The sequence below is a fragment of the Triturus cristatus genome, chromosome 6 (genome assembly GCF_964204655.1).
Source record: "Triturus cristatus chromosome 6, aTriCri1.1, whole genome shotgun sequence".
Classification (NCBI taxonomy): domain Eukaryota; kingdom Metazoa; phylum Chordata; class Amphibia; order Caudata; family Salamandridae; genus Triturus; species Triturus cristatus.
This window is the reverse complement of record NC_140589.1, coordinates 892,612,532-892,640,307: the sequence shown is the minus strand read 5'-3', so window position 1 is coordinate 892,640,307 and position 27,776 is coordinate 892,612,532. Positions and strand designations below refer to the sequence as shown.

At 44.2% G+C, this 27,776-nt stretch overlaps 1 protein-coding gene across 3 annotated transcripts in view; it reads left to right on the top strand.

Moving 5' to 3' along the window:
• The window catches only part of TIAM2 (TIAM Rac1 associated GEF 2), a 336,144-nt gene extending 309,185 nt beyond the window's left edge, over nucleotides 1-26,959 (top strand). For all 3 annotated transcript variants that reach the window (XM_085611533.1, XM_085611535.1, XM_085611534.1), the window contains exons 19-27: nucleotides 1,387-1,495; nucleotides 1,954-2,133; nucleotides 3,948-4,066; nucleotides 12,855-12,963; nucleotides 13,779-13,837; nucleotides 17,847-17,952; nucleotides 20,245-20,332; nucleotides 21,827-21,981; nucleotides 25,671-26,959. In XM_085611533.1, coding sequence (XP_085467659.1) covers nucleotides 1,387-1,495; nucleotides 1,954-2,133; nucleotides 3,948-4,066; nucleotides 12,855-12,963; nucleotides 13,779-13,837; nucleotides 17,847-17,952; nucleotides 20,245-20,332; nucleotides 21,827-21,981; nucleotides 25,671-26,296 — 1,551 coding nt within the window. In that variant the 3' untranslated portion in view covers nucleotides 26,297-26,959. The remainder of the gene's footprint in view (nucleotides 1-1,386; nucleotides 1,496-1,953; nucleotides 2,134-3,947; nucleotides 4,067-12,854; nucleotides 12,964-13,778; nucleotides 13,838-17,846; nucleotides 17,953-20,244; nucleotides 20,333-21,826; nucleotides 21,982-25,670) is intronic.
• Nucleotides 26,960-27,776: the final 817 nt, after the last annotated feature.

Genomic DNA, 27,776 nt, shown 5'->3' with positions numbered 1-27,776 from the left:
CAGGATGATGCCCAGAAAAGATGCCCTGACATGGTTGCAGGAGGATGAGATGATGTCTTCAGTTGTGGACAGAAAAGTGAAGCAAGATCTTTCAAAGATGGCCACCTGGTAATCATTAATGCTTAGCTCTGCGGAGGGTGTCCCCTTGTATGGTCATATTGTTGGTAGAAACATGTTTTTTGTCAGGAACCTATTATAGGGAAATAAGTTATCTCACAGCAGGATGCTGGTGAATTGTACCAGGTTTTATCAAGCAGCAGGTAAGATATTATTTGACAGTAAGCACTAACGTCCACACTTAACCAAATATACCTACTGGTATGTCACGCATGTTAACCCCAGTGTCAGTAAAAGGACGCCAGTGGTCATAATCCACGTCTTTTGTGTTTTAGTGGCTTTGCACCTAGATTATGTGATCACTGTCAACCCACAATGGAGTGCGGGAAGAAAAAGAAGGAAAATACTTTGCGTCGCATTGGCAAAACTAGCTACGGTTCAGAAAACAGATACCAAATAGTTCAGTTGTACGGCATTTTTGTAGAAATTATGTCCCTCTACAAAGGTTTTTAAGTAGCATATCGTGAAATGAACAACCACCTTCATTGAATCCCCTTGGCCTCCCTCTTTTTCTTAATTAGAGCTGTAACTTCCTGTGTTTGATGTGTGAAGAAGCCTGTAGATCTCGAGAGAGGCACTCGTGCTCAGTTGACATGGGCTGGCTTTCAGTTGTAGACATTAGGTCCTCAATTAACAAAGTTTTTTTCCTTGAGTAGGTGTGACCCCCCTAAGAAATTCGGCATTAGGTCCACATACGTCACAGTCACAGAATAAAACGTTCTTAATCAGATATTTAGGGATTTAGTATCTATTCTATTACAGTTCTAAACGTTGAAATTACATTTGCCTCAATGGGCTGTTTGACTTTTTAACAGGCATGGCGGTCCACAATATGAAAAAAACGAGTGCTGGCCACACCACCCTGTTCAAATAGGGCAGAACGACCTTATGGTATGACCTGTTTGCTCAGTGGTGTACGGGCCACCAGGTCAAGCTTTTATGCCAGCTGACCCAACTGAGGTCTTGCCAGTGGAAACCCAGCCCTTACCCAACTCTTGAATAGATAGATCAAGGGAACTGCACTGCACGAGTACTGCTGATTGACGGAAGTGTTCCCACTCCTCCAAACTCTAAATCACCCTGTTGTTTATTTATCTTCTTGATGTTCGGCTGTCATTGCGTGGCTAGTACTGGGATTGCAATATTTTTAGACCTTTGTTAGAAGGTGCATATGCCTTACATGGAGTAGGAGTCTTGTCATACTTTTGATTTATTTGCCATTTTACCCATCACTTGCTTGATACTTCCTCCTACGTTTTGTGTTTTTAGAAACTGCTGTTCTCCCTTGGTGGATCCTTCTTGTACTATGCTGACCACTTCAAACTTTACAGCGGCTTCTGCTCAAACCATATTAAAGTGCAAAAAGTTCTGGAAAGAGGTAAACATTTTCATTGGTTCATCAATGACTTTACAGTTTTCTCTATGTTCTATGTCAGGGTGGATGAGGAGAGAGGCAGGGAGATGTGTCACATAACCTAATTAGTTTTGGGTGTGAGCTCTGTACACTCTGATCTAATAGACCTTCATTCAAAGAAAGCAGTGCCTTGTTGATAACATTTTTCAAGATATTGCCCTTGTTAGATTTCTGATGTCTTTTGGTTAGTATGCCAACTCTTGGCCTCACTATCAACTATATGAGGTGTTGCAACGGGATATACTAACCAGTAAGAATCTTTGAGAACATTATCACACTTCGTGTACAATGCTTATACATGTCCCATCACCTTATTCGTCTAAAAAGCACTGGGCATTAGTAGCCTCCTGATCTCCCTTTTCCACTCTTGTACATATTGAGCTAATGCTGTGATCCTGAGTCCTGTTTCTTTTCTTTCTCAGCCAAAACAGACAGTTCTTTTAAGGCATTTTTGGATGCGCGAAATCCGACGAAGCAGCATTCATCCACGCTAGAGTCATACCTAATCAAGCCAGTCCAGCGAGTGCTGAAGTATCCCTTACTCTTGAAGGAACTGGTGTCCCTGACAGATATTGAGAGTGTGGAACACTATCACCTGACAGGTATGTCCTCCTCTTCTGAATATGGATTGAAATTTCCATTCATATGCACTGCACATCTGGGAGCATTTGCCCAGTACTTACATGATACTTTGATTTTGTTGTTAATTTTCTTTTCCTTTCTGTAGTCTTCCATTAAGGTAGGATTTTGTTTCTACAGAACTTACAGCCTGATTACAAGTCAGACAGAACTAAATTGATGCATGCAGGCTTGGGTATATTTCGCTCTGTCTAATTGTTAGTGGTAAGGTTTTTCTGCACCCAGATTTACCTGGTGTGGACAACCTGACCCGAAACATCGCAGGACTATTTGGCTGCAGCAGCAGCCAAGCCTAATGCTGCTTTTTCCTAACACGGATAATGCATACAGTGCTTTCTGCTGCTTAAAAAGAAAAACAACTTCCCTCCCCTACTCCCCTTCCCATGCATTAGCTCCGTCACATAATTACCACCTCTTAGGGCAGGTGAAACATGTATGCGGCCAAACCACATGGAATTAGCCCCACATGGTAATTTACAAGTCCATGGGGTTTTTCTCGTTATTGCTTGTTACTTTGCTGATTTTGCTGCAGAGAAACAGTAAAATCGCCCCTGTGCCAGGCCTACAGCCCTAATTGCAAGCCAGAAAATTCATGTCAGGTTATTTTACAGTTACTAAATACAGGTGCGGGAAATCCTAGCCACTAACAAATCAGGTGGAGCCAAATTAGTGTATGCAAGCATGAGTTAATTTTGTTCCGCCTGACTTGTAATCCTGTCATTAAAGTTATTGAACTGTGTTAGTTCCATCTAGAAATATTTCAATGAGTAATAACTGCAATTTTGCCTAGTGTTTTGGTAATCAGCGTTTTCCATTGATGTTCAACATTGCTGCTTTGTTTTAAATTTTTTTTTTAAAACATTGAAGTGCCTTAATTATTACAAAAGCAAAAACAACAATTTATAGACAGAATGCAGAACAATATCATACATTCACCCCAGTACAGAGATCTGGGCCTAAATCCATAGTTTTTTTGCTCACCAAGCCATTCCAGTTTGAACCCAGCCATATGCAAATCAGTCTTGACCCTGTGCCCAATGGGAGCAGTCCAGCCCGAACTGTCAGGCCAGGTCCTCCCTGGACTGGAAACAAGTATCCTAGGACTGGTTTTGGCGTTTCACCCCTCTTCAGCCAGGATAGCTTGACTCCAGTGGCATGGAGAGCACGGGACCCACGTCTGGGCATACCCATCCCACTCGGGGTGACATATGCAAAAACAACAATTGATGGACAGAATGCAGAGCAATCTCATACATTGACGATGGATTTAGGCCCAGATCTCTGTATTCTGCATTCTGTCCATCAATTGTTCTTTTTGCATTTGTCACCCCGAGTGGGACGGGTATGCCCAGACGAGGAAATGGTTGACAAGCAAAAAACAAGCCACAGATGTGGCAGGAGAGGAAATGGTAAGCAAGCAAATATTTTGTTTCCAAAAAATGAAACATTTGCAGAAAGGTGAGAGTCGAGTAAATTTGGCACATGCTACCTTTATTGTCTAGTGACTGCCCACACCAATTTGCATTGTAGTGGTAAGGAATTAAGATTTGATTGTCCTTTAACCTTCCAAGTCTTTTTTCGCCATTTCTGCAGCAAACCATTGCAGAAGTCAAAGAAATATATTAGTTTAATGAAAAGAAATAAAAAAAAATAGTTTTCATTGTTTATCTCTGCAAAAGCTTCATGAAAACACATAAACAAGCTTATTTGAATCAAACTGTAATCTCATCTACTTATCTACAACTCTCAAATGATTTATGTGCTTACGAACTTTCAGAAGCACAAAAGGCGATGGAGAAGGTTGCCAGCCACATCAACGAGATGCAGAAGATATACGAAGACTATGGAACAGTGTTTGACCAGCTTGTTGCTGAACAGAGTGGAGCGGAAAAAGAGGTAAGCAGTTTGGTTTGTTGCAAGAAGTCCAGCATATCTGAAAGAAACACGTAGTGATAGATTCCTTATCTTAGAATTACCCCCAGGCGTCAGACTGTATCCAGAAAGTTTTCGTCAGCAGCACCCCTGCGCGTCGGAAGGTGGCGTCGTGCGGCTCCGCGTCTGTCGTTGGCGTCGTGGTCGCCGAGATGACGTCGCGGCAGCTACTTAGACGGCGCCCTCGTGTGCTGACTTCAGTTCTTTCATTTTCCGCGCCAGCAAGCGCAGATCCGGAGAGAGCGGTACCCCCAGTCACTTTTTGACTAAGTTTTTCGAGGCCTTTGTGTCTCTGTTTTTCGAGTCGATTGACTCCTGGTGCCGTAGGGATGCCCAGCTTGAAGTCCTGCGGGACTGTCATCGCATGATGTCGGTGACGGATCCGCACCGCGTGTGTCTCTACTGCCTGGGGCGCGACCACAACCCCAACTCATGCCTGACTGCCGTGCCATGGCCCCAAAGACTTTGCGGGAGCGGTCCTGACAGTTGCTTGAAGTCCGGCAGTCGGCTCCGCGCCGCTCAAGGTCCCGGTCCCGTGGGAGGTCGAGGGACCTGTCGCGGAACCACCACCATCGTTAATCGGGATCGAAGTTTTCGCACTTGGGGTCAGGTAAGACGAAGCATCTCAAGAAGTTAAAGAAGCGTCATCGTTCTCCGACTTCACCTCGCCCGTCGGCCTACCCGCCCTTCCCGGATCTGTCAGCGACTCCGGCCCAGCTGCAGAAATTTCTGTGAGCCATGGCCCGCCTCTTTGGGCCGTCGGGCCCCTCCGGCGTGCCTTCGGGCCCGTGGGCCCGACTGGGGGTCCTCGCCCTTTACCATCGGCGGCTCCGGCTATGGCATCGCTGTCGGCTTCGGCGCCGCAGGGCCCCCAGGGATCCAGGCCTGGATCCCGGTTGATGCCAGTTGACCTTGTGACACCTCCACCGACGTCGGCCCCACCGGCACCACTTCCGCCGATGGGGCCTTTCTACCCCTATGTCGAACCTCCTTTCTTTCGGCCTGTTCATCAGCCTTCGAAGGAAGGGGAGGACTGGGAGGGGTCTGAGGACTCTCTCACAGCACAATGTGAATTTGCAGAGGAGCTGGGGAATGCCACTGGTCTCTATAACTCTCCTGACCTTGGTATGCTAACTCCTCCTACTGTGGCTACGGAGGAGGGTGCAAGTTATGCAGTGGTGTTGCATAGGGTGGCCGAGGCTCTCCACCTCGAACTCCCTACAGTAACCGTCAGGACTAACCTCCTGACAGAAGTGCTTCAGCCGGCGGCTACCTCTGCGAAAGCACTGCTGCCTTTTAATGATGCACTTTCAGACGTTCTTTTGGGCACCTGGTCAAGGCCCAACACAGGGGCTCCTGTGAATAGGAACGTGGCCCGACGCCATTGCCCGGCCCCGGGCGACCCCATTTTCCTTTCACAACACCCCACCCCTGAGAGCTTGGTTGTCCAAGCCTCTGCGTCCCCAAGCGCGTTCCCTTCCGCACCCCCGGATAGGGAATCCAAGATACTGGAGCAGTTCGGTAAGATTTTTTCTTCCGCCAGTTCAGGGCTGCGGTCTGTGAACACCACATGCCTCTTGGGCCGTTATTCCCACTCTGGGATACGGTGGCGCAAGTGCTGCCTCCACTAGTGGACGGAGGAGGCCCGGTCAGTGCTCTCTCAAGCTATTGCTGAAGGGAAACAATTCGATGTGGCCTTGACACCGCCGACTTGCTGGTCAAGGTGATTTCCACGACAGTGGCGCTCCGTCGCCACGCCTAGCTGAGGACTACTGGTTTCTCTGGGGATGTCCAGAACACCCTGATGGACATGCCCTTTGATGGCATTTGCCTTTTTGGCAACAAAGCGGATAGTGCGTTGGAGCGCTTTAAGGACTCGCGGGCTACGGCCAAGTCCTTGGGCCTTTCCGCCACGCGCCCTCCTCCGCCTCCTGCTTTTCGCTCCTTTTGTGGCCATGGAAGGGGCGCCGGACGCGTTCGCTTCAGAGCCACAGACCTGCACAGCAACAGTCTCAGCACGGCCACGGACATGGGACCCATCGAGGCGGGTCAGGGGGCCAGCGGGCGGGTGAGTCCACCTCCATCTCCAAACCTTCCTAGTCTGGTTTTTCAGGCCCATCAAATGACAGTGGGCGGCAGGATTCGCCATCACCTCCCCCACTGGTGCACCATCACTTTGGACAGGTGGGTTTTACAAATAGTCCAAAAGGGCTACTCCCTCCCCTTCGAGACTACCCCTCCAGCCATACCACCCGGTACCACCGCATGTCGGGGGATCACTTGCCACTTCGTCAGCAGGAAGTCACTGCCCTCTTGGCCAAGGGGGCCATCGAGTGCGTTCCTGCGCCAGAAGTAGGACGTATTTGATATTCCCATTACTTTCTGGTGCCCAACAAGGACAAGGGCCTGCGTTCTATCTTGGACCTCAGAGACGTCAATTGCTTTCTCCGGAAGGAAAAGTTCAAGATGTTGACATTGGCTCAGGTCTTGTCTGCCCTCGACCCTGGAGACTGGATGGTAGCGTTGAACCTGCAGGACGCATATTTCCACATTCCCGTCCTGCCAGCCCACAGGCGTTACCTATGGTTCACGGTAGCCCACGAGCACTTTCAGTTTACCGTGCTCCCCTTTGGCCTTACCAGCGCACCTCGGTTGTTCACGAAAGTGATGGCGGTGATAGCATCTCATCTGCGCAGATCAGGGGTTCCAGTCTTCCCCTATCTCGACGACTGACTGTTGAACGCGGGCTCGCCCCAGACAGTAGTCACCCACCTCCAGACTACAGCCGACCTCCTGCATTTGCTGGGGTTCTCCATCAGTGTGCCGAAGTCGCACCTGATTCCCTCTCAGAAGATCCTCTTCATCGGAGCGGTTCTGTTTACAACGCACTTTCAGACCTATCCTCCCGAATGGCAAGTCCAGGATATTCAGGCTATGATTCCGATCTTTCAGCCTCTATCCTGGGTTTCGGTCAGGATGACCCTGAAGCTGCTGGGCCTCATGGCCTCCTGCATCCTGCTGGTCACTCATGCCAGATGGTATATGCAGGCTCTGCAGTGGGACCTGACGTTCCAGTGGGCGCAGCATCAGCGGAAACTGTCTGGATTACGTCCAGATCTCGGAGGGCACTGCACAACAGCTGCAGTGGTGGCTCACGAACCGGCATTGGGTCTATGGCAGATCCCTCTTCCTTCCCCAACCGGAGCACACAGTGGTGATGGATGCGTCCCTCCTGGGATGGGCGGTGTCACATGGGAGAGGCAGAGATCAGAGGCCTCTGGTCTCCGGCGAAGTCCAGGCTCCATATCAACCTTCTGGGGCTTTGGGCAATCTGACTTGCACTGAAGGCATTCCTTCCCTCTGTCCGGGGAAGTGTGGTGCAGGTGTTCACGGACAACACCACCGCCATGTGGTATTGCAACAAACAGGGCGGGGTGGGGTCCAAGACCCTATGTCAGGAGGCTCTGCGCCTCTGGACATGGCTGGAACATCAAGGCATTACCTTAGTGGTTCAACACCTGGCAGGTTGTCTGAACGCCAGGGTGGACAAACTCAGCCGCCGGTGCTTGATGGATCACGAATGGCGTCTGAACTCGGACGTGGTGCACGGCCTCTTTCAGCCGTGGGGAGAGCCTTGGTTAGATCTATTTGCCACCGAAGAGAACGCGCAATGTCATCAGTTCTGCGTGTTGGAATTTCCAAGGCGGCACTCGCTCGGCGACGCCTTTCATCGCGAGTGGAGTTGCGTGTCTATTGTACGCCTTTCCGCCTATACCACTTCTGCCCAGAGTGCAGAATAAGATTTGGCGCGACCGGGCCCAAGTCATCCTTGTGGCTCCGGATTGGGCACGAAGATACTGGTATCCCGAGCTACTCAGCATGGCAATCGATACCCCGATCTGTCTGCCTTTTCGGGAGGATCTTCTGTCACAGCAGCAGGGGACGGTCCTCCACCCGAACCTGTCCAGCCTCCACCTCCATGCATGGAGATTGAGCGATGACAGTTGACAGCTTTCGATCTTCCTCCCGAAGTCTGTGATGTCATTCTGGCAGCCAGGCGTCCCTCCACTAAAACGGTATACACCTGCAGGTGGAACAAGTTTGTGGCATGGTGCACAGCGAAGGCTGTGGATCCCCTTTCTGCCCCTCTTTCTGAAGTCCTTCTGTTCCTTCTTTCTTTGGCCCAGCATGGCTCTGCTCTGGGCACTATCACAGGTTAACTTTCGGCTATCTCTGCCTTTTTACGGCTTCCAGATCAGCCTTCTCTTTTTAAGTCCCCGGTTGTTAACCGTTTCCTGAAAGGCATTACGCACACGTTTCCTCCCGTGCTGTTCATAATGCCTCAATGGGACTTAAACCTTGTCTTGACATTTCTGATGTGCGCTCCCTTCGAGCCCCTTCATAACTGTCCTTTGCGTCGTCTCACTCTCAAGACAGCTTTCCTGGTAGCTATCACCTCTGCCAGACGAGTGAGTGAGCTCCAGGCTCTTTCTTCCAAGCCTCCTTTCCTTTCTGTTCATCCAGACAAGGTGGTTTTAATGACCCGTCCTTCTTTCTTGCCAAAAGTTGTCACGCCCTTCCACATCGGGCAGACCATCACTTTGCCCACCTTCTTTCCGCCTCCGCATCCTTCAAGGGTGGAGGAGAGGCTCTACCGCCTGGATCCAAAACGTGCGCTCGTATTCTAGTTGAAGCGTATGCAGCAGTTTCGGGTGGATGACCAGCTCTTTGTTAGCTACGTGGGCGCCAAAAAAGGTCGGGCTGTGCACAAACGGACCATCTGGCGGTGGGTCGTTCTGTGCATCAAAGCATGTTACTCCTTGGCTAAGAAGGAGTCTCCTTTGGGGCTGCGTGCCCATTCGACCAGGGTGACTGCAGCCACTACTGCCTTGGGACGCGGCGTCCCCTTGCAGGACATTTGTCAGGCATCTACATGGGCTTCGCTGCACACGTTTACCAAGCATTACTGCCTTGACAGTCAGGTCCGGAGAGACGGCTTCTTTGGCCGTTCTGTTCTCCGTGACTTTCTGTTGTAATCTTTTTGCAGAGCCACCACCGGGGTTGGTATTGCTGGGGTATCTATTCTAAGGAAAGGAATCTATCACTAACGTGTCTCTTTCAGATGCACAAGTTACTACTTGTGTAACAATATATTTCTAAGAGACATTCGTTTGTGATAGATTCCTTACCGCCCCACACATCCTCCCCGTTCTGCGAACTTATTTCTAGGGTTAAGGTCATCTCTTTCAGGGCCCTAGTTTCAATGAACCAGTGGTCAGTTTCTTGCATGGCTCTGCGTTCCTGGTGCGGAAAGTCGTGTACAGAACTGACGTCAGCGTGCATGGCTGTAGTCTCCGTGATGTCATCTTGGCGCTTACGATGACAGTGACGGATGCGGAGCCACACGACGCCACCTACTGACGCGCAGGGGTACTGCTACAGAAAACTTTCCGGATCCAGTCTGACGCCTGGTGATATTCTAAGGTAAGGAATCTATCACTAACTAATGTCTCTTACAGATATATCGTTATACAAGTAGTAAAGTGTGCTTTAATACATCATACACACTATACAAGGGGCCAGTTTGATCAGTAGCTGACTGTAATATGGTCTATGTTATGCATTCACTAGTGCAGTAATAGTTACAGATCTAAAAACACATGCTCATATATATGCGTTAAGGCGGTTAAATTAACTCTTGAAAAATAACACTTTATTTAGAGCAATAATACTAATAGATGCACATTCCCACACTTATTATTACAGGGCACTCTGGGGAGGTACGTGCACCACCAAGCCTTTTTTTAATGTTGTGTAGGGCGCAGGGAGAGCAGCAGTCCCCCAGCAACATAATAAAAAAATCCACAAAATTTCCTGGGTCGCACTCTCACCACACTCTGCTTATAACCTCACATATTGAATCATCATATACATTTTCCATGACATCATTGATAGCATCACTTTAACATTTGAAATTACATAATTGATGGCTAACTGCAAAGCGGGGGTGCAAGTTATGGTTACTTTAGGGTACCAGTTATAGTTACTTGAGATAACTATAACTGGTGAATTACAGTGGTTTTGCTAGTTTAAAACTGTATGTTTTAACTGGCTTTTCACCCAGCTATAACATCCCTTTAACCGTTGTTGATAAATATGGGTGGGCGGGCTAAAGTATTTTACAAATTGTGAAATTGATGAAAAACACTAGATTTTTCAATTCTCATCTGGAACATCTGGAACAAAATTTGGCAACAAAAACTATTCAAATAACACTGCAGGCAAATCTGAGATACTGGCAAATGTTGGACTTTTCATGGAATTCATGCACTACGTTTGGTTCTTCTTGAAAAAATGATTTCCAGTGAGAACAACAAAAACTGCCCATGCATAAACTTTACAGTTCTTGTGGATCTGCCTGGACCTTATTTTGCTGGGGCAAACTAAATGTACTACTGACAAACCAGGGAGTTTACGAATTGTGTGCACAGTGACCAGCTGCCATTCACCTTTTGTTTGTTCCATGGTAGGTGAAAGCACATTTGAAAAATGTGGCAGAATTGCATTGCAGTTCATTTCCGCATACCATGACTTGAAAGAATTTATTTAGCCAGAACTATATATTGAATGTTGCATTTTTCCAATTTTCTTCAGCACTTTCAAAAATCTATATACTACTGTTTGACTTAACTTTTTGTGGAACAAACAAACCAATGCTCCTAAATGTCACCTATAAGAGTAAGCATTACATTTGGAAAATGCTGAAAAGAAACAAGCTCTGTGTTGTCTTGCACACAATGGGGTGAACGGTTAGATGGCGCACCAGCATGAGACAAACCCATAGTTAACTTTTTTCTACAATTGTTTTACAAGTTAACTTTTTTCTACACATGAACATCTTTTTGTCAGGCAGTCTTCTATTTTACTATATGGAAAGCAGTTATTTCTTTGACGTTCTGTACTTCCTTGTTACCTGAAAACTAGTTGTAGCTTCAGTAGAGCCTTCTAGGTGCGCTGTACTCTTAGCAGCCCTTCCAATTTATTGGGGACCCCCAACGTTCTGCGAAATATATATATATATATATATATATATATATATATATATATATATATACACACATATATATCCACAAGACTTGCTCAAAAAGCATGAGGCGCCCACACGACGTGATTAATTCTCCTTTTTACTCGGCAGACTGCACAGGATTTCGTGATGTCAATCAAAATTCTATTTTGAATAACTTTGGCGCCGGTTGACAAATCTTCGCGAAATGTTTAAAACTAATGGGGCGCTCCGCTCAGCTCCTACCCTGAAAGTCTCGGGGGGATTCGTCAAGCGGGGGCTGAGAAAAAAGGGGGGTCCCAAAACGCGTTTTCCCCATGCATTTTCCCATAGGACCTTTAGTCGAAGGTACAGCCCGAACGGCTGAACAGAATTACTTGAAATTTGGCAGAGAGGTAGTCCTCAGGTCAGGGAAGTGCCTTTTGCATATATGGAGTCAATCTGTTCAGTAGTTCCAGAGAAAATTGCAGTAAAAAGCACATACATATCTATAGCCGCGCACCCTAACGTGCGCGAGCGTAATTCTGATTGGTTGTTACATGTCAGTCAACGTTCGAATCGGTCGAAATCAGGAAGTGTCAGCCGCCATTTTGTTTGTTGTCAGTGCGAGAGTGCACGCACGGTGAAAAACCATTAAAAAAATACATACATAACTTAGCATTTAAAAAACTGTACAAATTCACTGAAAAAACCATAGGTTTCACACACGTTATAGTTAGGAATTAGCATTTAAAAAACCTTGCAAATTCACTTAAAAAACCATAGGTTTCACACAGGTTTCACACATGTTATAGTTAGGTCGATATTTCACTCGTAAAAAACCAATGAAATTCCCCCGTTATAGTTAGTTGAGATAACTATAACTCGCGCGACCGCCACTCTATCACAAGGATGATGTCATCAGTGATGTCAAGAGTGAGGCCACTGACCATGTCATGAGTGATGCAATATGTGACGTCATGAGCAGAGGATTGCGGGCGCGCGAGTTATAGTTATCTCAACTAACTATAACGGGGGAATTTCATTGTTTTTTTACGAGTGAAATATCCACCTAACTATAACATGTGTGAAACCTATGGTTTTTTAAGTGAATATATATATGTATGTATATACACACACACACACACCCTTGATAACTTTTGCCCACGTTTTAAGTCTTGAGAGTGGAATTGACACCCCTGAGTTGTGCATACTGTGACTCATAAAGTAACATGGCTTTTAGGCCACAAAACTTCAGGGTAGATGCATACCCTCTAGTAGATGCATAAACTTCACTGTAACAACTGTGGTCACGAAGAAAGTTGGCGGGAAACATTTATGGTTGCAGAAATACAGCGTTACAGAAATACAGCATTCTAGGAAAATGTCCCATCCTCAGTGGACAGTCATCACTTGGATGAATGTGAAGTTAGTATTTTCAATAATCGGTGTTAAATTAGTTCTCATTTTTTGATGGCATTAAGAAGTAACAGTAACATGGCTGCATGCCTTTTTCCAACATGTATGAAATTAATTGCTTTGGACTGGTACTCGACCTTTTGTCTTATTTCAAAATATGAATTTCAAAAACTAATTTGTAATTATACCACAAGCATGTGATGATCTAAATACAGCTACTAAACTGTAAGACTAATGTCTAAAATACGTTATGTTAGAATTGTTTGTGTGCATCCCTTCCATTCAATTTAGGTGACAGAACTTTCAATGGGAGAACTTTTGATGTATGCAACAGTTTCCTGGCTGAACTCCTTCCCCTCGCTAGGCAAAGCAAGAAAAGACCTTGATCTGACAGTGTTTGGTAAGTTAAGTTAGTGGTACTACTGCTACAAAAAGTAGAACCTTTTAACAAGGCCCTTGAGGCAAAATGCTGACTGAATGCCAGTGTAGGCACAATACATTAACCATGTAAAGGTTGTTTGCTAGGATTGGGGTCCCTTGTGGTTGAGCGGTGAACCTTGGTACCATGGACCTATCACCTGAAGCCTTTTGCGCCTATGAAGAGTGTCCCTTTAATTAGAATGCATACCGAATGGTATCTGTAGCTATAGGGCTCTACGCTCCTGGCACCCATCTAGTCTCACAGCAAGGCATCTCTGTTCAAACAACGTTCCTGTGAAAAGAAGTTATTCAGTTGTTTGGGCATAAGGAAAACAGGAAAGTTTGTAGGCAGCGGGTCTCCCAGTGTAATACATATTACTTACAGCCTTACTTGTGGTGCTTTACATGTTGGAGGAATGTGGAAATGACCTGGTCTAGGTACTTTAGATACTATGATCTAGGAAAACATCATTGGTTTGCCTTCAGAACAGACTTCTAAAACAGCTACCACTTTTTAGCTAGCATGTTTGGAAATGTTGTTGTTAAAATGCCTGGGTTGGAGTATTTTCCCCCGCAATTTTCTTGGCAGTAGAAACCAAGCCTTCAGTGCACAAAGCCTCTTTTATGTACAATTTGGGGAAGGACTGTTTTGGTTTCTACGTTGTATTTGCAGAAAGTAAGGGTATTTTCCCTCAATATTGGTGCGCTTTCCATTCTAATTTGACAAATTATTTGTGTATTTTAAAACAATAATGTATAAAGTCATTGATTAATATATGTAAACACTTGTTTCAGTTTTTAAGAGAGCAGTTATTCTGGTATACAAGGAAAGCTGCAAGATGAAGAAAAAATCGGTAAGTTGAGGTTTACTTCTTATTATATTTGTTTTTGTAAATATACAGAAACGTACCGCAATTATGTGGCTTAATTTTTTTGTATTATTCCAACTGTACTCTCCCAGTTACAATATATCCTACAATTAAATGTTTGAAACTGTTGTTTCCTTCTTGTAACTTATTTGGAAACCCACTATTTTTATACCGCTCACATGGGGTAGCAAAGAGGTACCCCCAACTTAAGAAAAATCAAACACATACGTAAATCTAGAGCTTATTTCAAATGGGAGAATATTCATGGGTTTGGCTGTCACTTGTGGAGGAGGTGCAGTGGCAGTGGGGTCTAGGGATGTGAGGAGCCCTCTGCAGCGTAAATACCGCTGTTTTTTCACATGTTAGACAGGGTAATGGGTTCTATTTTCCTCACCTGCTTTACAACCAGTGGTACCTTTGCTTTTCCATTGAGAATTTATGTGGTAAAAACTTCAAAGTTTCCCTAAATACTACGCACGATAATGTCCACTGGTCAAGTCCTGTTAATGTCAGATGCAGCACACAGTCCTGCTGCGATTCAGTGCCCTACGTTCATCACACTATGGGCTTCACTCTAAAGGACAAATTCTATTGTTCTTCTACTAGCAGCCTCCTGCTGAGAGGGATTGGCTAGCACTTTTTGCTAGGGCTGGTTTTAGTTTCCAGTCTAGCTCTAAATGTAAATGTCAAGGTACTTATAGAGCGCACTGTCACCAGACGGCCACCTTGCGGTGTCGCCTTTGCGGTTTCCTGGCGCTGATACTCATACCGCTGTGGAACCCCTCCTGGCTTTCCCTGTGAAGTGTCCACTCCTGGGCACCCCCAGGGTGAAGCCAGGCATCCTTAGCGCTGTTGGGGCCGGTGTGGAGGCTAAGCAAGCTATTGCCCAGAGTTGCAGCGTGGAGCCCGTGATTAAAATAGGCACCGAGGCGAGAATAGACAGGTCAGAGGAAATTGAGCCCGAGCCCCGCCGAGGCGGGAATCGGACCCTGGTCCCTGGCCAGAACTCTGCTTCAGGGTCTGCCGCTCTAACCATTGAGCCACACTCCTCCACAAGTGACTTGGTAAATAGCTACTGCCAGTAATTTTTATTTATTTATTTTTTGTTTTCTAATATTTCTTGACTTGTGAAGGGATTCACGAATGCCAGGTCGCACTGTCAGGGAAAATTGTATCCATCTGAAGTGTTAAGGAGAGGAGCATAGGCAAGTCTATGTTAGGAACAAGTTGAAAATAGCAGACTGCAAAATAAAATATGTACACATTGTTCCTGATAAGGAAACTTTAAAATTTCCTACGTTTCTAAAGAACATTAAACAAACAGTTAGCCTATGCTGCAGTGACTAGCGTCATTGCACGCAGTCCCAACCAGAGTGACTATCTCCCATATGTATATTATTTTCCTTTTTTCGAATTTATGTATTTTTTTGCCTTGTCACTTGAGTTTACTTTCCGCACTTTGCTGTTTTACACAGTTTGTACCTTTTTTCTTACAAAACGTTTATAAAAAAATAAATCGATTGTTTTTTTACCTAAATAACATTTTACCTAGTACAACGTCAAGAATCCGCATGTTTCATGCCTGCACAAGTATGGCATGCAGTTTTCACTTCTCGGATTAAAGTCAGTATCTCTGATAACGCTCTGCTCCACCTTGCCAAAGCTGATGTATAGTTTTATAAAAAGCAGGGCAGGCACAGCACATCTTTTAATGAGGGCAGTGAGAGTGCTTTGAAATTCTGTGTGCTCAGTATGGAATAGAGCTAGAAGGGGCTGTGCTTGCATTTCTGAAGGGAGGCCTGCTGTCTGAAATGCTTTTGGCAGAGCTAAGATGGAAACGTAGTAATAACAGGTACCCGAATGCCTTCTCCTTACCTCTTCTGAGGCAATGGTGGAAACATTCAGAGCAGTAGAACTTGATGGGCACTTCTTTTGCCAGGGATGTGTGTCAAAACATTGATTGAAAAAAGGACGTCAAACAACAATACCTTATTTAGCATATCAACTACCACAGTATTATGAATGCAAGTCTATCAAGGTGACTGTGGATTGACTATTGCTAACTCCACTTCTACGTACCTTGAACAAAGATATTGTAATGGCTCAGACAGTTACCGTCTCAATATTGTGGTAGTCAATATTCAGGATACAGTATTTTGGCAGGGCGATATATAAAACTCAATATCATTGTATAATACTTTGTACATATTATATGTGGATATGCTTGGGAATATGTCATGAACTTTTGTAATTACCTTCTTTTAACTGTATCAATATTTAACATCTTGGATAGCAAACGAAGTCTTCATTAGTGCTAGACTTGTTAACCAGAAACTATTCTCTAGTCTATTGATTTGCATATTGGGTGCCACTCTGTAACCCGCCCCGTCCCTTTTGAATGAACCATTCTACCTTGCATGTCTGCAGAATGTGAAGTATATAGTAGTGAAGAATTTAACTGAAAAATAAGCTGCCTTCAAATTCTTAGGCTATCTAAATTATTTCAGTTACCGATCAATTCATTACAAGAAAGGTTGAGAAAACTGCATGTTCCTGAAATCCAAAATGTTTTTCAGACATTTAAGTCATTCGTAGCTAAAACTGCAAAACATCTTCCATCTCTGCATTAGAATATATCCATAGAATAAAGCCAGCAAATCCAAATCTGTTTTCGTTTTTTTTTTTTTTAAATATGAAAATGAACAATTAAGTAAATATTGAAACTGCAGCATTCACCATCCTTGCAACACTTCCACGCACCACCTGAGTGAGCCCACCCCCGTGTGCAGCCGTCCACCTCTAGCAACCCTGTCCCTTCCCCTTTCTTTCCTGTGGCATGCAAGGCGAGCACCAGTCCTACAAACTGGGCACCCCTATGAATTTGTACACACACATGCTAGAATGCTGTACCGGTCCCTACTGCGACGGTAAGGAGAATGTGTGATGTCTCCATATCTTACTATCTGTCTCTCATGTACTTCGGGGCTCTCAAATTGTTGACTCGTTTAATGTTCCTCATTTGATTGTTCTTTTTTTGTTGAAATTTCTTTTCCCCTTCCTTATTTCTGTACATAGTTGAAGGCCGCACTGTAAATCCTGTAACTTTTATCACAAACTGCACAACAATGCATACAAAACTAATGCAATTCACTTACCTTATTATAATGTATACATGCATCATATGGTGGAAGCTTCACAGACTTTTGCTGTAACATGAAAACTGTGTTGTCAATAAAACCATTTAAAAAAAAGTAAATATTGATATGGGGGGCATATTTATGAGAGCTTTGCGTCATGCTTGCACCACCCATCATGGTACATGCACGATGCAAACATCGAAGTCTTATGAAGCTACACAAAGTCGCTTTGCGTGGCTTTGTATGGCTTCAAAAATATGGAGTCATGCAACGCAGCGCAAATGGCTGCAGTGCATTACTCTGCGCAAGGGAGGCATTCCATTGGCTTTACGGTGGGTATTCCCAAGCATATCCCATGATTTTTGATGTTTTCTCAGATTTACCAATCCTGCCTGCGTTGGCACTAGGCTGCCAAAACAGCGTCAGCGCAGGGGGAAAGGCCAGGAATGCACCGTATTGGATCAATATAGAGCATTCCTGCCCTAGCCCTGTGACGCAAGGCAGCGCAGCAAGGTAACTTACTATGCTGCCCTATGTCATAAATCTCGTAAATATACCCCTGGATTTCTAAAAACAAATCCTAAATGAATCCCCTGAATATGAAGTTTCCACATGCACATGGCGGATTGAAGAAAATGTGCCTTCTTTTAACATCTTCTTGTACTGTTGAATAAAATGTGCTCACTTTTATCACCTTCTTGTACTGCGGGTTTGCTTCTCTTTTATTTTTGCAATATAGCTGCAAATTTGCCTAACCTTGTTATATATCCATAAAAGTAAAATGGGATTTTTGAAGGTTGTTCCTGAATATTTTGACTTAAAAATATGTGAATCGCTTCTTTTCCTCTTCTTTGCAGCATGTGAATCCCCGAGCTGCACATATCCATGGTGATCTGGATCCATTCAAATTTCGTTGGCTGATTCCTTTATCTGCGCTTCAAGTTAGGCTGGGGAATGCAGCAGGTAATTATGCCTCAATTAATGGGAAATGCTGAAACAAGTCTGCAATCAGTGTTCTGAGCATTATCATTAAAATTCACATCAGGTGCATTGTATCTCCCCTGAGCACTTACACTTTGCAGAGCTTGTGCGCCTTCCTGCTACCTTTCCTGCCAGGTGTCCTTGAGGTCCTTGTTTCCCGTTGGCATGTTTGCAGTTGGGGCATCTGAGAAAAGACTGTAGAGGGTGTGGTATTATGCCTGTTAGGGTTGGGGGAAGAAATATCAGGGCATGTGAATAATGCTTCAGGAAGGTAAGCTTTCTCACCCTCTCAAAGTAGCATATTCAGTATCCAGTTGAAGACTGTAAAAAACTTATTAGAGAAGTAGGATTGAATCAAGTAAAAATCTATTTCCGCAGTGAGACACATCCATAAGAGTAATGTACTATATATATATATATATATACACAGACAGAGTGCCATTAAAACCAACACAAATCAAAGGCACTTATTAATTAAAATGATAAAACCATGATAAAATACACAAAAATAAAAGCCTGTACGGAGTGACAATAGTAAGAACGCAATTACAATCAGTTAAAAAGCCATTTGTTTTCTCCTGCAAATTGCACAGTTTAAAAAGGTATAGACATAACAGAGGGTACAGGGAGTTCAAGGTTTGCAGAAGTAGTGAACTGGTGCACATTTGTTTCCTTCTCTGTCCTAATCTGATTACGAGTTTGACGGTGTTGCAGAAGGCCGCCATGCCAGCGCTCCGCGGCAACATTGCCAAACCCGTAGGCAGATCACCTGCCGGATTCCAACTGGTCCCACGGCTGTGCCTTTCAAAGGCTCGTACATGAGCCTGAGAAAGGCAGCGGCATGGGAGCACCAAAGCACCTTCCTGCATGGCATCGACTGTGCAGTCTATGCTTTTCAGGAACAGGGGGTGCATACTTACAGTGGGGCACAACATGTGCCCCCCTGCACGCACCCCAGGCGCAACAGGGGGCTCTGTATGGCCCCCTTAATTTTCTCACCACCATTCTTTTCATGGCGGTCTCACCGCCATGAAATGGGTCACGTTGAGGAAACTCGTAATATGCTTGGCAGTGCCGCAGCTGCACCGCCAGCATATTGCAGACTCACTCCGCTACAAGACCGCCGAGCGATCATGGATCCCCGGCGGTTGCAACGGTCTTGTGGGGGTCTGGCGGCCAGGCGGCCAAACTCGGAATACGATGGACCGCGGTGCGGCAGTAGGCACACCACCACCACCACCACTGGATCGGTGGTACATCGGACACCCAAACTTGTAATTACGCCCTTAGATACTAGTGTACAGACACAACCACTGTTGTGCCAGGCAGTCCTAAAATAAGTTTGCTTTATTCTCCCTGGCAAACACCATTCTCTTGTTAAGGTGCTACTATATAATCTTCCCCTCACTTTGGTTTTGGAGGAACATCTTTGTAAAAATAATGTACTCACTTGTTACTTCTATTTTCTTATTTGAACGCTGTCTTACTTCCAGATGGGCCATCCATACGCCCACACAGCTCTAGCTTAATTAATCTACCAGTTACTGGGTAGTGGATCTTTAGAAAATAAAGCTTGTGCTGCGTAGGTGAATGAAAGTTGAGAGGCTCTGGAACCCACACATTTGTTTTTGCCTTTTTGTTGTTACCCTTGTCACACCTAGTGGTCATAGCTACAATGGTGGCAGTGGACATAGTGTTTTAGCCAGAGGTATTAAGTGACCCCAAAGGTTTACATTGAAAAGATGTCCAATTATTGGCTGGCTCATTGGTATGTTTCTTGTTGCGTCTTCACAAATACACTATAGAAAGAAAGCCTAGAATTTCTAAAGGTTGCTCAGGCACTCGTGTGGTGGTGCAGTGCAAACAGGTCTATTTAATGGTAGGTCATTTGATGCAATACCTTTCGCCATGAGGGTTCCCTCTCCAAACTTTGGTAACTAACCCCCAGGGTACGAGAATTTCTGGGAAGAGGAGTCAAGAAATGTAGAATGAGAGGGGCAGCCTTTGGAGTGCGAACTTAATAGCAGATTTATTTAGGTTTCATTTTGTCAGGCATTGTGCAAAATAATCAGATTAGCTGAAAACGATCCCTTATTTTAGGTCTGTCACCATAATGTATTTTGTTGGCGATGGGGCAAAAGGAGGGGAGGACGTTTCCATTAGTAAAACTGGTACTTACAAACAATGAACTCTTTAAACTTTTCCCAATATTTGAAATCCACTTTCCATGGATGTATACCCTTACTAGAATAAATGTTGTTCTTTTTATTGCAGGAACCGAGAATAATTACATTTGGGAACTAATCCATACAAAGTCAGAAATCGAGGGAAGGCCAGAGACAATTTTTCAACTGTGCAGCAGGTAATGTCCAGGCCATGCTTTTTGATATTACTGTAAACTGAAAGAAATAATAAACCGTTTTTTACATATGCTTGATTGATTATAATACAATTGTAATAGTTTAAACAGATGCAGAACATGTATTAATTTAGGGAACATGCTCATAGCTCAGCTCCTAACAGCATTGAAAACATTTTTGTAATATTCCATAGAAACAGCTGTTGATTATTCTTAAATAGGGATTTTCCTTCTAATTACATTTTTGTAGAGTTTTCAGTTTATGTGAATTCTGCAGAAATGTATTGGGACAGTTCAGTGGAATAAAGGTTTAGACTTTAGGGCCTTATTATGAGTTTCAGACAGCCAAACCCACGGTGGCGGTGCGGCTACTGCCACACCGGTGGTCTGACTGCCCTATTACAAGTAGGGCGGTTGGATCACCATTGGACCACTGCTGCTCCAGGGATCCACAATCCCTGGCGGTCTTGTAGTGATCTGAGCCCCCTAATATGCTGGTGGTGCTGCTGCGGCTCCGCCAAGCATAATAAGAGTTTCCTCACCGCCACACTTTTCATGGCAGTGAGCCCGCCATGAAAAGTGTGGCGGTTAGGAAACAAAGGAGGAGGTGCATGCAGGGGGGCAGATGGTGTGCCCCCCTCTATGCATTTACCCCCAGTTCCTGCAGGGCATGGACTTGACAGTTCATACCCTGCGGGACAAGCAATGGTGTTCCCATGACGGTGCCTTTGCTAAGGCTCACGTACGAGCCTTAGCACTGCAGAGCCGCGGGCGAGCCGTTGCAGGACCGCCTGACCTGGATTCCAGTCGGAATCCGGCCAGCAGCCTCAATATGGCTTTGGCGGTGTGGCAGCAGGCGCTGGCATGGCGGCCCGCTGCCACACCGCTGAAGTCATAATAAGGCTCTCAGAATAAAAGAGCATTCATAAAGCACAGACACATAATCCTACGACCATTATATGCTGACTTTCAGAAATTTATTTAAATTCCCAGGACATTTACACAGGAAACATGTTTTCCTGGAATAGCTCCAAAATTGACATTCATGTTTATATCTTCCCCGATTTACATAGAAATGTGTGTTACTTGAGTGCACAACTTCCATCTTAAATACCTCAGATTTTCACTCTCTTAAATGGCTGCCAGATTGTACTTTTCCTTGGAGTGCTGTGCCATTATTCGTAAAGAATAAAGTAATGCTAACCAAACACATAATAAGTCTACTGTAATAAAACCAATATCCTGAAAAGGCATTGTAGAGTACGGAATATAGCAGTCCACTGCACTGAAGTAACACTCCCACAGAATGTCTGTCATTAATGGAGAAAACAAAATTGCAAAATTAAAAATTAAACAAAAAATCTGGTAAAAAAAGGTTATCTCAATATACTCTTAATAAGGTAAGGATTGGCACAAGAGGGTGGACTGTTTTAAAATAAATGTGACCAGGTATGCGACTGTAGGTTTTCAAATTCGGTGTATCTTTGCTTTCGACAGTGACGCTGAAAGCAAGACCAGCATCGTTAAGGCAATTCGCTCAATTCTGCGTGAGAATGTCAGACGGCATATAAAGTGTGACTTGCCATGGGAGAAGACTGCAAAAGACCGCCATGGACCACTGAGGACAAGAGTCCCAGTTTCAGCCAAAATAGGTAAGGAACGTGGTTTTGTAGAACGCTAAATCTTCTCTTTGGGTCATCTTGGTGGGTGTTAGTCTTTGGATGGATCATGCTTATATATTGGCCCGGCAAAGGTCTTATAATAAGTGACTCTCCTGGTATAATCTAGCCAGTTAATAGTCCCACTAAGTTGATAGGCCAAAAAAACGATTTAATTTTAAGTGGCCCAGCATCCAGCTTAGAATGGATAGAAATGGTTCTGGGGTGGTCCAACCATGTAACACTCTTATTTACTATCAGGACTGAATGTTTTGGGACATTACGAAAGTTTGGTCCAAATAAAAAAATGCTGCTCCAATAATAGTTGTGAATCAATACAAATCCCAGCATCTAACTGTTCTGAAGCCTACTCTAAAATGAAACTTGGCTCACAACTAGTCTGCATGGTATTTTTCCAGAAAAAAACTATTATACAACCTGGCGACATGAACCAACCCATTGGTACTCGCATGAATTAGCAACACTTAAATCCAGCAAACCAACTATTGCTCATGAATTGATTCCTGTGACAAAAACAATAAGCTATGCACTTTTAAGTCTACACTTAAGAAAGCAAGACACACATTTATTATGAACCCCATTAACACATCATTCAACATCCAGCGCAAGGTGTGTTATGGGGAACTGTAGTTACTGCTTTAATTGGGTCCTGTGCAGTTGTAAAGAGGGACTTCACGTAGGTCAAACAAGGGCTAACTTTGAGTCAGGTGTATTTTCAAGGCTAGTTGGTTTACCCATCAGGCTATTATTTTGAAAGAGAAAACTGAGAAGCTTGTTTCCCATTTGGCCTGCTATTGCTTCAGGGGCCTACATTCGGAGGAGTATAGAATGGAGACAAGCCATTCTTCATTCTCGCTACTAACGTGGTGTAATGTACTCCCATCCAACCTATGAGCTCCACCCAACATGCTGCAATTACACTGAAAACAGAAGGGCACAAAGGCCTAGCTTTTTGACAAATAACAGTACTTATGTTGTTCTACAATTTTGTGCCATATCTCACCATGAGTGAACGCTGAGCTTAAAAAAAATCTGAAAAATAAAAATAAATCTGTCTCAGATAAAAAACATAAACTGCACAAATCACCAACGGTTTTTCTGTCACAAATATTGAAAAGTAAATATCTAGGTTCATATGTAGCACTTAGTACCCACATTTAGCCAAGTTAGAAGGGTTTTCTGTTTAGCAGGCAAAGGGAATTCATACATGGAAAGGTTAAATGGCTTGCTTGAAGCTTTACAGTTCACTTGAGATAAGCCAGGCTTGCCCCCCTGGTCCCCTAGTTCATCAGTCTGCAACATAAAATCCAGTCCGTCGCTTCTTACAGTATGCAATATCCCATGTGCAAATACTTTTTAAAACCAGTGCTTGCCATTTTTCCTAATTGCCCTAGATATGGGGACTACTCGTTTATGGTAGCCTGGGCAGGCGCTAGTTCACAGTTTATCAGATACATTTTTCAGTTGGCATTGCAATGACAATTTTTTCTAAGGCAGCAACATCTTCATTTCATTGGTGTTGGTTGGCAGGAGAAGGGACAGCTGGGATAATGAGACGTCTGATATGACCGTCAATCTTAAAATACCGTTTCAACTAAGTTTCTTCTCTTGCCAGCGATCTCTGTTGGCATAAACAGTCTGCATTCTGGAGACAGCCACTTTAAGTATATGGAGTAATTGCTGAGGCAGCAGCTAGATCACTTTGAATTTTCCATTCAGCTTTAAGAGTCTGCAGGCTTGATAGGAAAAAGCCTAACTCAGGCTAAGTTGTAAGAAGGCATTGTAACTGGCTTAAGGTTGGTTGCCAGAAAATGAAATGTTTTGAGTTCTGTCCGGTATCCCACTGGGTGACACTTCCCACAATCAGACAAGGAGCCAGACTATCCCTCCTTCCGACTGAGGAATGGCTGACCACTAAGCCGGGACAAATAAGCTTATTGTGCTAGGAAATAAATGAACACGTCTTACACAGTCCCGCAGAGCAAAATAGATGGGAGAAGGACTTGGGAGATCACTGGACACTAGGGAGTGGAGTGCGGTTTTCCTGCAGGTAAAAATTACAGCATCCACTGCAGCAATAGAAGAAATTCTCATCAAACTGGCCTCTGACCAGTATTACACACCGGAGAAGGTCCACGAGTGGAATAAACACAGATGCAAAAGTGACGATTTGGTGGAACTGACTCACTAACTCACCAAGTATTGGGAGGAAGTATTGAATGAAATAGACAGGATGTTTGATTGTCCCATATTAAGGTTCCCAGTATATATCCTTAGCAGAGTAGATGGCAAACTCACATACCACTTAGATCTCCTAGAGGGAAGCTCATCACAATTCTTCTATGCACAGCCAAGCAGGCATTGCTGGATCTCTGGGATATGAAGAAAACCCTGGACCATAGGCAATGGCTGCACATGATCTGGGGAATAATTGGCATAGAAAAGGTCTCTATACGGTGGAGCAGAAAGGCCAGACTTTGAGAAAAAATAGGGACTTTGCCTCACAATACTAGCAACACTATTTATGGAAATTATGTACTACAAATATATCTGGATGCTGCAATTGACAGCTCCCAAGGAGGAACAGGAAGAGCCTCAGAATTAACAGATAAGCAAAGGTTTCTGAAGTTGTTAGGTATTCTAGTCCTGCTTGGTGAAACCTCTCCGGCCGATCAGAAATCACAAGTATGGGGTATGAAAGGAGGAGGGTATTGGCTAGAGGTAGGCTGTAAATTGTTGCATTCTACTGTTCCTTTGACTTTACTTGTTATGTTAATTCGGATCTTTTATAGCGCACGGCTACTTACCCTCTCGACCGGTATTTGTAGACAGGTGTATGTTTTTCACTGCTCTACAAAACAATATAAAAGACTTGTTCCATAAATGGGTGAATGCACAACACTTGAGGCACAATAATCAAGGCAAGTCATATCAATGTTAAGTGATATCCTGCACCAACGTTTTTAAGATACCTAAGAATGACTAGATGAGCCCACGAAAAGGGTTGTTCTAAATGATTCTTGGGTTATTGCTTACCATTCTGCAAAGAGTGACAGCAGGAAAAGTCAGTCTTGTTGAAGTCTCCTTTTCATATGTCCTTCCAGCGACATGAACCTGGGCCAGTCGCTTCGGATCCTACATTTTAAATGCTGACGTTTAACAATTGAAAATCTGTTTTATCTGTCACCTTTTGTTTACTAAACATTATAGGAGAATCTTTATAAATCGGGAAAGGAGTAGGCGATTCAGAAATTTAGAATAGCAAGAATAAGATCAGAAGACATGTAATAAGAAAGTTGTAGAATTACTTCATATTTGCCCCATTCTTTTCTTTCTTTCATGGAAACCGAGATGCCTTTCATCTATCCTAACATTGATATAACATGTAATTTCAAATGTTTCCGTAAACTAAGAGCATGCCTATTTATTTTTTAACCTATGTTCTATTTGTTTTAGTTTTTAAGTGCAATTTTAAGTCACTTTTCTTATCTTGTGGTTCAATTGAATGTTAAAAATAAATTTGTATTTAAAAAAGTCTCCTTTTGGGGCTGCGAAAGATCTACTGCCACTGTACAACTGTACACATACAAACAAAACACACACAAACAACACATACACACTCTTTTTAAAACAAATGACAAATGTCTGCTTTCTTATTTCAGCTTCTACAAGATCCCTAAAGTTGATGAAGCACTCTACTAGCAGTGACTGGAACAATGATACAAGTAGAGGAAATCTGTTGGACTCGGATGACTGCAGCTTAAGCAGCAGCACGCAAAGCAGCAGCTGCCACACAACAGAGAGTAGCACTCAAGAGTCCACTGCTTCTCCCAAAAAGCACTTGCCAGAATGTCCCTCTGAGCCACCCAGCAGCTTGTTGAAGGAATCGGACATCCTTAGTGATGATGATGGTGAGTACCATGCTGTTCCTCGGCAAGAAAGCCCCACTAAAGACATTGAGGTCCACTTGGAGAGGCTCAGGATCTCAGATGATCTAGCTGTGCGGACACAGCAAGATCCACCTGCAGGAAGCGAGGACGATCTCAAGACAGGCGAGCATCCGAAGCTTGTCCGTGCACACTTCTGTCCCATCAAGCGAAAAATGAACAGTACCAAACGAAAGGAGATATTATTGACAATGAATGAACACCACCAGTCGCTTGACAGTCAGTCTGACACACCAAGCATGGATTTGAACTCTATCTTAGAGAGAGAATTCAGTATTCAAAGTTTAACTTCTGTGGTTAACGAAGACTGTTTCTACGAGATTGTGGACCATAATAGTTAATCTTAGCTGCCTGTGCATCATTGGCATTCGCAATGACTTTTTCATGCATCAGAAAAGTCGTTTCTAAGTTTACTTCTCAGTTCTCATAATAAGTTTGAACTTGCCTCTTACTTTGCTTAAATCTTCGCGCGTTTTTGTTGTATTTTAAAGTGAACATTGCAGAAATACTACTTAATGGTTCCGTTTTGTGCACTATTACATTCCGCCACAATTAGCTGTAAAAGCTTTCTTAAGTTATTTTTTATTTATTGTGGATCAGAAAGAAAACTAGAATTTAGTTGGCTGTAGTCTGTAAATGTTCTCCCTTTTGAGCAGGTATCAAAATTGTGTAGTGAAAGAAAAACTGTTTGTAATAAATATTTTTGTAAGTTATGTAAAAATAGGTCGGGAAACATAGACTTATGTCAAACAACTTTTTTCAAACCATGGGGCATTTCCTCTAAACATTTTCATTCCTGCTTTATTTAATGCATAATTAAGTTATTTCAATGTGGCTGCTGAGCTACAGGTGCAGGATATGCAGTTTGTTTTTGTAATTTGCAAGACGCTGTTTGTACAGAACTTTATATGTGTATATACAAAAGCTTGTAATGTAATCTTTCATTTGATTGTATGTTTATTTTCTTTACAAACCTGTACAGTAAAAAAAGAATGAATATTTTATTTATGTCTCATGTCTCATAATTGACTCATGCCATATTCTTGTGATGTACATTTTCTTATAAGATTTCAAATGGGAAGAAGTTAAATAGACTTCTGGAGAGCGGTGCTCCCACCACAAGAGCACTGGCTACACATGTCCACTTTTTTGCTAGCTCATTCTTGCTCAGTGCAGTAGCTTGCAGTGCTCTTTGCTGCACCTGAACCTGTCTCATTGCTGCCCGCCAATACTCCCATCATTGCTAGAGGCCTGGAGCACAGAAGCCCGCTGCATATGTGTGGGGACCAGGTGGGGTGGAGGGATAGCTACAGAAGCGCTGCAAAGCCATGGTTTAAAATTTGTCTGCGTCCGGTGGTGGGCTTTGAGGCTGTGCCTTAAGCAGGATTCGAGGGGACAGTTTCTACACTGCCTCTGGCCACAGTTTATCCCACTAGGTCAAAGGAAATTTGAGTTATTTCAGAGCCACAGGCCTGCGCAGCAACAGTCTCAGCGCGGCCGCAGACGTGGGACCCGCCGAGCCGGGTCAGGGGGCCAGCGGGCGGGTCCTAACACCTCCTCCCCGGCCACCACTGCCTCCAAACCTTCCTAGTCTGTTTTTTCAGGCCCATCAAACGCCAGTGGGTGGCATGATTCGCTATCACCTCCCCCACTGACGCACCATCACTTCGGACAGGTGGGTTTTACAAATAGCCCGAAGGGGCTACTCCCTCCCCTTCAAGACTACACCTTCAGCCACGCCACCACAGTACCACCGCATGTCGGGGGATCACTTGGCACTTCTTCGACAGGAAGTCGCGGCCCTCTTGGACAAGGGGACCA